The sequence below is a fragment of the Cyprinodon variegatus genome, unplaced genomic scaffold, assembly GCF_000732505.1.
Source record: "Cyprinodon variegatus isolate N-32 unplaced genomic scaffold, C_variegatus-1.0 Scaffold261, whole genome shotgun sequence".
NCBI classification, from domain to species: Eukaryota; Metazoa; Chordata; class Actinopteri; order Cyprinodontiformes; family Cyprinodontidae; genus Cyprinodon; species Cyprinodon variegatus.
Genome location: NW_015150714.1, coordinates 936,157 through 948,136, shown reverse-complemented (window position 1 = coordinate 948,136; position 11,980 = coordinate 936,157). Strand labels below are relative to the sequence as shown.

General features: G+C 38.6%; 1 protein-coding gene across 1 annotated transcript in view; it reads right to left on the bottom strand.

The window, feature by feature from the left end:
- Positions 1-31: 31 nt before the first annotated feature.
- LOC107089716 (procollagen galactosyltransferase 2-like) overlaps positions 32-11,980 on the bottom strand; it is a 30,055-nt gene continuing 18,106 nt past the window's right edge. The window contains exons 3-12 of the mRNA XM_015382649.1: positions 11,613-11,736; positions 10,853-10,987; positions 10,575-10,779; positions 7,949-8,068; positions 7,699-7,772; positions 7,469-7,575; positions 6,936-7,068; positions 6,062-6,189; positions 5,753-5,959; positions 32-614 (exon numbers count right to left, since the gene is read on the bottom strand). Of these exons, the coding sequence (XP_015238135.1) occupies positions 341-614; positions 5,753-5,959; positions 6,062-6,189; positions 6,936-7,068; positions 7,469-7,575; positions 7,699-7,772; positions 7,949-8,068; positions 10,575-10,779; positions 10,853-10,987; positions 11,613-11,736 (1,507 nt within the window). The 3' untranslated portion in view covers positions 32-340. The remainder of the gene's footprint in view (positions 615-5,752; positions 5,960-6,061; positions 6,190-6,935; positions 7,069-7,468; positions 7,576-7,698; positions 7,773-7,948; positions 8,069-10,574; positions 10,780-10,852; positions 10,988-11,612; positions 11,737-11,980) is intronic.

The window sequence follows — 11,980 nt, the reverse complement described above, 5'->3', positions numbered from 1 at the left end:
TTTTGTTTTTTTTTTGTTTTTTTTTTTTTTTTTTTTTTCCTTTTCTTTTCACATCATGTACATGTTGTCATGACTTCCTTGTAAAGTTTTCAGGCCGTAACTGGATCCATGCACGAAAAACCCACATGGAGAATAAATAAAGCTCTTTGTAGAAGGCTTGCTGGCCCTCGTCCCGGGTTCTGCTTGCTTCGTCCCTTCCACAGGCAGCAGATACGAGGCTCATCTCATTTCTGCCATAATCCACCAGTTTTATCAGTGTGAATGCCTGTGCAATATGTCAGCTCCAGGTTCTTTTTAAGTGCGGATATGTGGGACATTCAGAGACTCTCCTGGGTCTTTATCAGAGCTCATCGCGTGAGGCTCGGGCAGCAGGAGGCGGGGAGTCTCCGGTGACGGTGTTCTGTGCTACGGGGCGGATACGGCCCTGCTGGGCTGTTTTGCGTGCGTGCTGCCGGTCCCAGTCGGTGGCGATGGCGTCGTCATCCCAGATGGTGGAAGTCTCGGTGTCGCTGATGTAGCCTGGCTCTCCGGTGTAATGGGTGGGATAGAGCAGCAATGGCTCCACAGAAAAAGCCTTCAGGTTCCGTGGCTCAAAATGGGACATATACTGAACACTGAGGACAAGGAGAGAGAAACAATGAGAGATATACCAATATTCATTTTTGACTTGACTAAAACCTATATATCTTTTAGCTTTTTCTTTAATGTCAGATTAATGAACCAGTATTTTAACACTTAATCCAACAAAGTTATAAAACAATCCACTGAACTTTGTTTTCAAAGACGTTTTGCTTCCCATCCAAGAAGCTTTTTGGATGGGAAGCTTAACGTCTTCAAACTTGTAAAACAAGTTTTTTTTTTTACTTTTTTGGAATGACTATTACCTGGGTGACTGAGAATCGTCACTAGCATTTAACACCTTTTCTTTAAATATTGTTGGTTTAATCGGTTACAAGAGCTTCTCTATTTATTTATTTGATGCCTGGTATCCATGCCTTCTTAAAAGGTTCTTACGCCTTAAATACAAACCTCATTACAAACATGCAGGATTTTATGTTCCAACCCAAAAATAAAAAGATGCATGTTTTTATATTTTGTGAAATAAAGAGTGCCATGCATACATATTTAACCCCATTCTAATGGATTTACATGAATAAAATTCTCCTTGGCAAAGTGCTGAAGTTGAACACCTACTAATCTGATCGGAGTATCCAGTATCAAATTAACAAATTTGGCTGCAATATGAAAAAATTTGGAAAACGTAAGTAGATATAAATCATTTGACAAAGCACTGTCTGCAGACTTTATTGTTAAATTAATGTCAAGTGGCTGGTGAGTAGAATATAGATATGACATCCAATAGAGTCTATCCAACAGAAATCATGTTTAACTGGTTATTCCAGGTAAACTAGCATAATGTTTTTAGGAAGCACTGGTTAAAAAGTTTCTATAAACCACAAACGTATGAATAAGCATATTTGTTTTGCACACCATTAAAAAGCACACTCCTGACCAAAAGCTACCAAAGTTCACTTCCTCCCTTCTGTAAAAACAACAGACTCATCATGTCCTCTAAACAGGATGTTCTGTTGCTTATGGTCGGTTAACCCAGGATTTCACTTCCACTGTCACACATTTTAGGAAGTCAATAAATGAGTAGAGCAGGATGTTTTGTTTTTTTCCTTTGCTAAAAAATGAGAAAGAGCAAGAAGTCTAATTCTTGGGTTCACTGATTTGTAGATTGCACACAGACAACACCGACACATTTTTAAGAGTTTCAAACTTTTTTGGTCTTAAGAACGTACTTTAGATAAATAGAAAAGCACTTGGAGAGCATAGATATCCACCAATCAGTAAATTGTGCCCTATATTGTGACTTCCACCTATAGCTAAAACGACCAAATGATCTAGATCATTGGCACGAGGCGCACCTTTAGTAACAATTTCCTTAAAATCCTTTCACAAGTTAATAAATAAGGCATAGAGAGTGTCTGCAGCCTTTGGTGTTTGTTCTGCTTCCACCTTCTTCATACACTTTGCTTTCTTAATTGATCAGCAGAGGGAGTTTTTTTAGTGAGGCATGGCTCACCTTTCCTGTGTTACTGGCTCAATACTAAACCGGCCCCTAAACACTAATCCTGAGCACTGACCCGCCGTTTGCGCGTTCCTGCAGAGGGTCCGCCACATTAAGTGTCATCCCAATCAAAGTAGTGGGTAGGGCCAGTGGAACGTTCAGCCTGTAAATTGCGAGTCTGAATCAATTGCACGCTAGCTGGAATTCAGCAGGTGAAACAGCAGCCTGGTAGCGGAGGAAACACGTTCCACCAAATGTAAATTCAGCTGGTTTGCTGCATCTTTGTCACACTGACGGAAATATCACAGTTAGTTTATGAAAAAAAAACGTACTTAATTCCAAAATGGTATGTTCTCTTTCAGAATTGTTTTATTTGGCCATATACATTTGTTTTAAGAAAGGGGCAAATGTTAAATGTTATGTTAACCTGTTTCACACAGCTACAGCCACGCACATTGGGCGTCACTGTGTTGCCATTGGGTGTTACTGTGTTGCCATTGGGTGTTACTGTGTTGCCCATTCTCGTTTATACCCCCCCACCTTTAATCAAGGTGTCTTCCACAGCTGCGAGTGAGACTTCATTGGGAGTGACACTTGATAGTTAAGGGTTAGTGCTTAGGGGGCAGTTTGGGATTCAGTCTTTGTCTTCAGTATCACACTTCTGGACTTTTTGGAGTCCGATGCTGGAGCTGTCTATAGTCAGTGCTGCCACTCTCTGGTTTAGGGGGGAACTGCTTGTTCCGCCAAATAATGTTTAACAAACCTTTAAAAATTCCTGTATCCAAATTATGATGTGGATCATCTCCAAAATTGAATGGATTGTTCCCTGGACTGAGATGTACCTTTGGTGAAATTTCATTAAAATCCATTCATAACTTTTCAGGTTATCCTGTACACAGATAGACAAACAAACACACAAACTCGACTAAAAACATAACCTCCTTGGTGGAGGTAAATAGAGGCAGACTTTGTTAGGCCAGTGGCAAGCATCAATCTATTGTCTAAAATGGGTTGTAAGAAGCACATATAGTGCAAGCTAGGGATACATGGCCTTAATTTTACAAAATAAATGTGTTAAAATCCCAGCCTGTTTGTGTGGACATATTGTAGCAAATGAGACAAGGTCTGCACATTGTTTGCTTCTAATTAATAGAAGCTATCTAAAAAAGATCAACTTGAACGTTTTTTTGTATTTGCTGCGACAGCATTCTTTCTGCCTGCCATCAGCCCTGTTTGTAACTGCACTAATTTAACAACTATGATTTTATATTTGACATTTCTAGATACAGAAATAAAAAAAAAAAATATACAGGTGACAAATGTGTATTTCTTTTCTGATGTTTTCCTAAACCTATATTACCAACTGACTTATCAACAAAACAATTCAAATTTATTCAAAAAAGTATAGGCAGCTGATGTTAGCTTATTGTATGAAGAAAACTTCTCTGGATTGTCATTGTCAGCTAAAGCACAGATTTTTATTTAGGGAAAACTGTACCAGTGGAGTCATATGTGCCTTAGCAACATATCAACATGTTTTCATTATATTAAAGTGTCTTTTTTAATCTAATTAATAATTTCTTAAATTATATTTAAGTTGATTGATGCCCAGTCTGGGCATCTGAAAAGAAAAACTGATTTCAGATCCTCTCTGATGAACAGGAGGGAATTATACTTCTTTGGTTTTTAACATGTTATCTAAGGGGGAGATGATGTGGAAACATGATTTTCCTTTCATTGCATAATGCACAGCAGCCATATAGATGACAAGGCATATAGCTACTCTGATATGCTTATTTATTTTTAAAAAAGCTGGAATTACAGCATATCGCTCCTAATGCAATTTTAAAACAGATTAAATCAATATTAGATCCGGTTAATCAAATCACATACCCCTGTAAATTTGTGAGTACACTCAGCTTTATTTAAAATATATTTTAAGTCAATGAAATTTGCTTTTAAATCCCTATACTATCATTTTGCAACTGGAGCAAAGAAAGTATTGCGGAGCGTTTTTGGAGTGACACGTCACTAACCCAGAGGAACTAAGCTACAATAACACACTCACATTCACACACAACCCCCACACAAAATGTAGCCTTTTAATGTATTTTAAAATGAATAAAGACACTATTGGGCAATTTATACACGCTGGACACAAATGTTGGTATGTTAAAAGAAAGAGCCACACACACACTCACTGAAACATGCACACTTGTCCAGTGTTCATCTTAAACCCACCCCCATGCTCAGAGCACTATCAATGGGAATCCTGTCCCCCTGCAGCAGGCTGCAGGAAGAGCCACGCTGCCCGACATTCCTCAAAGAGAGAGGGGGAGGAAAAGTGGGTGACACAGCCATGAAAAAAGGTGTGCTCTCGAGCAGAAAGGAGAACAGCACAACTTTAGGAAGCTAAAGAAACATATAAGAAGCATTGAGAAAGACAGGCGAGAGATGGGAGATGGTGGGGGGCTAGAGGAGGAGGAGGGGGCTCGAACGGAAAACCCAAAGGTGAAGAAAAAAAAGAAAAAAAAATGTAGGCATTGTTTGTCCTGCATGAGGCACCGTAAGGCACGCTGAGCACTCAGAACAATCTGTGCCCTGTGTCTGTGAGGAAAGTTGTGCTGGACAGAAAGGGAAAACTGGAGAAGGACCCGAAAGTAATGAAGGACCAGTACAAGAAGCTGAACATGACAGAGGCAGCGGTTTACCGCAAACTGAAAGGCTGCCCACAGTGTAAAACAGTCACACAGGGAACAGGTCCTCACTTCTCTATGTTTAGATAATTACTGTACTGTTGTTCAATTAGTAGCTCTGCAGTGCTTTATTGTTTTTTTTTGTGTCTTAGTGTGTGTTTTTCTTTTTTTTCTTTTTTGTGGCAGCAGGATCCATGCATGCTGCAGGAGTTTAAATGCACATTTATTCTAATTTCCATTAAAACCCGATGGAATGTATGAACCAACACTTCACCAGTCTGTTAGCTGTGTAAAACATGTAGGCTAACAGCACTCAGACACACTGCTGAATAGAGCTTTGTGGCTTTCTACTTTACAGTTCAAAAGGAGATTTGTTTGTTTTAAACATTTGTTCTCATTTAGCTATAGCCACATGTGTGCCAAACAGTTTTACCCCTTAAAATACATCTTCACATTTTACGTCAAACTCCCATTTCATGGGGCTCTTTAGACAATATACCAATTCCATAGGGAAACTAAGTGGATTAAAATGAGATATGGTTGTCAAATATAAATGAAAATCAGAAAAGTGTTTTGTGCATCAGTTTGTGACCTCCTTTCTCTGTAATTACAGCATGTCTTTAGGGATCTTCTCTAAAGGCTTTGAATCTCTAGAGGCAGACATTGTTTTTATAAATACACAATAGCTGGCACTGTGTCGACTCTTTGGATGGAGAGTCTGTTATCATCAGCTTTATATAGCCAATTGCACAAAGTATTGACTGCTTACATATGCATACATGTTCAGCCATTTATTTGTGAAACCACTTGAAATCATATTTCATTTTCCTTTTGCTTGTGTGGCTTTTTCACATAAAATCCCATTTAAATACACTGAGGTCTGTGGCAATACTAGAACAAAATATTAAAATGCATGCATCATTTTTAGGTGTCTTTTTTGTACTTTAATCTTAGGTCTGAGAAAACTAGAGTAAAGGCTTACTTTGGATGTTTGTTGAACATGATGGGTAGAAATTCATCGACAGGCAGCATCTTTGTTAAAGGCTGAACTGCCAGTAACTTTCGAGCCCCCTCCTGTGAGAGAGCGTAAGCGAGGGTCCAGTAGGAATAGTCGGCTTCAACCAGGTTGTTCACACCTTCCACTGAATGCTCGGGCTGCTGTACCTGCATACGCTTCCTTCCCACATAGCTGGAGGTAGAAAAGGAAAGACAGAGTATGTCGCTTTCTTTAGGATCTAAAATGACAAGAGAACACAGAGGTGCTCATTTGTGTATTCAGACTGGTTCTTACATGAGGTCCCAGTCCAGGTGGGTTTTTTCTATGTCCTCCATTATAGCCTGAAGCCTTCGTTTAAACCTGGGCTCAAACCTCACATCATCCTCCAGAACAAGGACCTTCTGGAGGCCACGCTCAACCACCTGTGGAAGGGAGAAGAAAAAAAAGGGAGAAAAACACATTTCAGCTCTATGACCAGTTTCCGTGTTCTGCTCAGTGTTTATAGGTTGACCACCGAGGCCCTCTTAGATCCCCCCCAATCATCACCTCTGGACCAGCTTGCTTTACATTCGGTGTGAAGTGTTTTGAACAGACCCTGCGTATGTGGACCTTCTGTTTATTGTTTGTTTGCTCCACCTCCTTCTAAGAGTAGATTAAAAGTTGGGATAGGTTGATAGAAACTACATTTTCTTTTACCTAAATTATCTCCACTTCATCACCATCCTGCAGTACACATTATGGAGCGTTATTAACATTTATGTGCAGAATCTCTGAAGACTTTGTTTATAATCTAATTTCTTCCTGCCCTCTTCCCATAAGGGTTCATATATAATGCTTTTTTAACCCAAATAATACCACTTCACTACTATGCCTTAGGGCTGGACTGAACTTGTTTTCTTTTTCAGTCTAAGCCTAGCATGCATCCTAAGACTTGTCACATCTTTGTTGAGGATTTTATTCTGTTACTTTTAACGTACAGGTAGAAATAAGACATATTTTTCTAATCCCAAATCATCAATATTTAACTTTTTAAAATACTGGTAAACAGTTTTTCTTTTTAACAATATCACCTTTTTTTAAGAGCTGGTAAAAGGAAAACGTTTAAAGAAAAAAAGGACCTGCGTTAAACATGATTTTTTAATTTATTTGCCTATGCTCCCGCCCTCACCAGTTTCCATATGGAGTGATGACTCAGGAAGCAGCCGATCTCTCCTCTGGTGAGGACGCGACCAGAATATGGATCCTTGTAGCCTGGCAACATCTCTATTCCCAGTGCCTGCAGCTGGGATGTATTCAGAGCTCTGAGAGAAAGACAATAAAAAAGAAAAGATGATGTAGAGAACAAAAATGCTGCATTATGTATCTAAATAAACATTTTATTCAACTGAATTAGTCATCATTATAAACCATGCTGCCACACAGGTTGTCAGACAAATAAAGGGACTTACAGGGATTAGGAGATTCCTAAGAATGGATTAAAGTCTGCAAGAAGGAGGAAAAATAACTCAAGCAAGAAGGAATGAATACAAAGTTAGAGAGGAAGAAGGGCTTCCTGACAGGAAATGTGACAAACTCAAGATGAAAGACGAAAGCTGCTGGAAAGACTTTGGTTGTTTCTGAGTAAATCAGTCTGCCTTAGAAAAAAATTCAGATTTCTGATTAAGATGCTAAGCATGCACGCTTGTAGCCTTTGTGACCTACTTTCCGTCCACGGCGTCAATCAATGTGCCATGAATGCCCAGGGAGGCCATTGTTTTCAGCATCCTGGTCCTTCTGTCCAGCCGCCGTTTCAAGTTGATCAGGAAAATCTACCGTGGCAAAATAACACAACTCATTCCACAGTAGACAAACAAAATAACAAAACTAGGATTTGACACTGAAAATGTTTAGATTGCTGATTAGAAAGCAAACCTAAATACCAGCAGACTTACTTCATCAAAGCCCATTGTATCCGGGGGCAACAGTGGTGCGTAGACGTACTGAGAAGGATCGATGTCGTGTTCAACTGATAAGACAATACCAAGGGGTCTATGTTAGGTCTGAGCAGAAACAGGGAGGGGTTGGAGGGGTCTTAGAGAGGGGTCACCATGGAGCCATTATGAAGGGTCATCGAGGTCAAGAGGGAGAAGAAATAACACTGAGAGGTGAAGAGGAAGTCAAGAGGTAATAAAATCTACTCACTTAGAGCTTCTGTGACGGTGTGTATGAAACTCTCCTTTTCATCCTCCACGTTTTGTTGAGCTTTGAGAGGGACGGGCAGGAAGCCATAGTGTTCCTTGTTGCACACATACATCTGCACGCCTGAAACACACACACACATAAACAGAATGCTGTAAGACAAACATTTCCAACACACATGGAAATTAGGCCAGCATTTCATCCTCTTATCCTCGACCCCAGAGCAACCGCAAACTTAAACACAAAGGCATTCTCGCAGAAAAATAAACATAAGAAGAATTAAAATAAAAACTAAAAGAAATCAGGACCATTTAAACACCAGTGTTGCTTTTTCATAGTCGTGTAAACTTTTCTTTTTTGCTACCACTGATGCCCATTAGTTAGTGTTTAGCTCACCAACACGACAGAATGAAAACCCCAAGAGTAAAAAAAAATGATAAGACCCTGTTTGAAAAACATAATGCCAAAAATGCAAATGGAGACACACAGTTTAAAACCGACTAGCTAATACTTGAATTAGTATGCTACTGAGTTCTCAAACATCCCTTTTACCAGTTAGTGGTAACTCTTGAGCTATTGCTTACACAGTTGTCCAGTTACAAAGTTGTCAAAACATGTTTTAGCAGGTAAGATGAGAAAGGCTGGATGTAGTTGTAATAATTATTAAGCTTAGTCAATTATCTAAGCTCTTTTTTGAGCAAATAGAAAAAAATAGGAATGAATAACTCTATAAGATAAACACATTAAAAGGTATTTGAATGGAGCAAAAAGCAACATCTTTTAAGTGTTTTTTTTGTTTTTGTAGAAAATGGATCGCAAATCCTTATTTTGTTCTAATAACAATATTACCTTTTTATTGTACTGCAGGCCAAAAAAATATATACTTTCTGAATGATAATGATTTTCTGTCTTAAATAACATAAATAAGATGTTTGGCCACTGAATCATTTCTGCTTAATGATTTGGCCCTTATGAAAATACATGGTTTAATCCCTTGTTAACCTTCACAGATAAAACACATTTTCTACAGATATACAGATTGTTCTACAAAAAAATGTTATGCCGGAATACTGTTTTGGTATAGTTTAAAGTCGGTTTTTGTCACATTCTGAGCAAAGATTAAAACTTTAAATAGAAAACACAAATGTGTCTGTTTTAAAGAAGCTTTTTTGGGATATGGCAGCAGGCGATAAAGAAGATAAACATTTATTGGCCCTGAGGTTAAAACATGGTGGTGGCAGCATTATGCTATGTGTATGATCTTTTATTGAAGAGCTACTCTGGAAAAATCATGTAGAAATAAGTAACAATCTCTTAAATTAAATTAATTTACCCTTAATTGGAGTAGGAAAAGTAGATACTTAACCAATGGAATGACAAGTTTTAGTCTTAAAATAAGATGATTATAAAATACGCGCTTGAAATAAGATACTGCAATTGTGTTTTCTTATTTTAAATGTAAATCGTCTCGTTCTAATAGGCAATATGTCTCTTTTATCCCCTCAATTCAACAACAAAATCACTTACTTTTAGAAAAAATGACTTATCTAGATTTCATTTTTTTCCAGTGTAATGTTCGAATTATAACAATGACTCAAAAGGTTGCAATAATCGACCCATGAGCAGAGTCATGCAGTTTTTAGGCCATGTTTTGTTATTTTCTAGAAAATGACCAGCTTTCTTCAGCATTTAAAAACATTACTTAAGATGATTTAGATTTGTGGAGAGCAGAGAAATTACTAATTAATAAAACTTCAGAATGAGAAAGAAAAACTAGCAGAAGGCAACAAGGCAATATATAAAAAAGAAACAGAGAGGAAACTCCAATACTTTTGATTAAACTCTTAAGTGAATAATTGTTCTTTTAACACATGTGGGAGAATGTGCAACAAAACAGCAGAAATGCAATAATTTAGAGTCGGAATATTTGTTTTTTTTTCTTACTTTCCAGATGCATTTTAAACAACAATGCCAAGTACTTTTTTATGTTCAAGAAAACATGCCATGTCTTGACCCTATAAATAACAGCAAGAAACGTTCTTCTCCACTTTAGCCCTAGGAAGAAACACAAAAAACTTGGGGGGGGCACAAAGTAAAGTCTCAGGGGTCAAGAAACCAGGTGTCGCACCTGGATGGTAAATCTTTGAAGCCTGGACAATAATGAGCCTTAAGGGTGTAAAATCTCTGATTTAAGAAATAATTGAAGTCACCTTTATCCTCCTGGGGTTGATATTCATTTATGAGTTGGACAAAACTTATGCTTCCATCTGCTAATGTTTACATGAATCCTTTCATGTGTTTATTTGGTTTTGCAGCACATACGAGGACGTTTAATGATCCTGCTTGTTACCTGTTGCTGATTATTAACTCCACAAACTGTGCAGCCAGAAAAGCTCCACATACTCAGCAAAGCAATGCATTGCAGACATTTGTCTCTGAAATCTAGAATGAATCTGACATGCGAAGAAACTGTTTCAGCTGTTCATCAGTACACTTTGGCATGATGTAAAAAATACCTTCTTTGTTTTGAGTGACTGCTAAGCTAAGACAGTGACTGATGGCACGCATTTCATGAGGAATTTGCTTCCTTGCATGAAGTCTCGTGGTTTGGTGAGAGCTGCAAACCGACCTGCTTGACGTGCCGAGAAGGCAAACACCATGATATCATCAAAGGCCCAGCTGTAGTCCGGATGAGGTGGGTAGAAAGCCAAGTCCCGGCTGGATTCACGCCGAAGATCCAAAAGAAAGGTGCTGTGCACCATGGGAACAGGGAAACAGCCAAGCCTCTTCCACTCCCTGATGGGCTGGTAGTCCGGGGTTCGCTTGTAGTAACCCTAAGAGACAAAGATGTTTAGTTGATAACTCTGAGAGGATGGATGAATGCCCTGACTCATGCCTGAGCTGCACCTGTGGGGTGACACCACACCAGAAGTTGGAATAGAGAGAGCGAGACTCCAACATGGGGGCGACCAGCGTCAGGTTCTCGGCCATCAACAGGCTCAGCACTCGGGGGTTGGTCAGCAGGTTGTCACTGTCAACAAACTGAAGAGGGGTTGCTTTTAAAGTAAGGAAGCTTTATGTTTTGTTAAAAGACAAAGATGAATAAAAACAGAAAAAAATATTAAATATTTACAACAGAATTATAAATTCTGATCAAATCTACACAGCAAAGTTAAAGTATTCATGAAGTTACAACCACAAAGATCATCTATAAACAGTATTTCTTCCCAATTTAATTGGATTTGTTGTGGACTTTGACTGGCCAATTCGAATCCAACATGACTATGCTTCAATCCAACCCTTCCCATAGCGGTCATCAATGTCCTCTGATCTGCTGTCTGTCTAAGCTGCAAAAAGAATCACCCAACAGGATGTTTTTACCACCGAGTCTAACAATGGAAATGTTCGGTTTGGGTTATTATGGCTTGTTTTTTTGATAAAAAAAACACACTAATGGAGCCTGAATACTGATTACTGATTAGAAATTGATCAAAGTTTTTCTGCATTAATCAGTCAAATTCAAACCATAATTATTCATTTGGAAATTATACGCATAAAATAAAAACATTTCACTGATGAAGCCTAAAAAACCCCACTATGTGTAAGTCCTACTGAGTAAAGATTAAATCCTTGATGTATGCCTTCCTATTTCTACTTCAGGTGTTACCAGTATGTAGTCGGCCCATCGTTCCCTGGCAGCCTTCAGGGCCGCCTGTCTCAGCTTCATGACGTGGCTGAATCTGGAAGGAGGCCAGTGTTTCGGACCCCACTCATCTGTGTAGGAACTAAATGTAGAGAAGAGTAGAGAAAATCATCATCGTTTCATGAATAACATTTAGAGATGTTTGACTTTGTTTAGACATTTTGTCAAAGAAACCAAGAGTTCACTTGTACATTTGATGAGTGGATATTGTCATATTTTAACCCTTAACAATTGTTCTTTCAAATAAAAGGATAACTATAGCTAATAAAGTATATGCAATAATATATATATGGATGGATGGATGGATGGATGGATGGATGGATGGATGGATG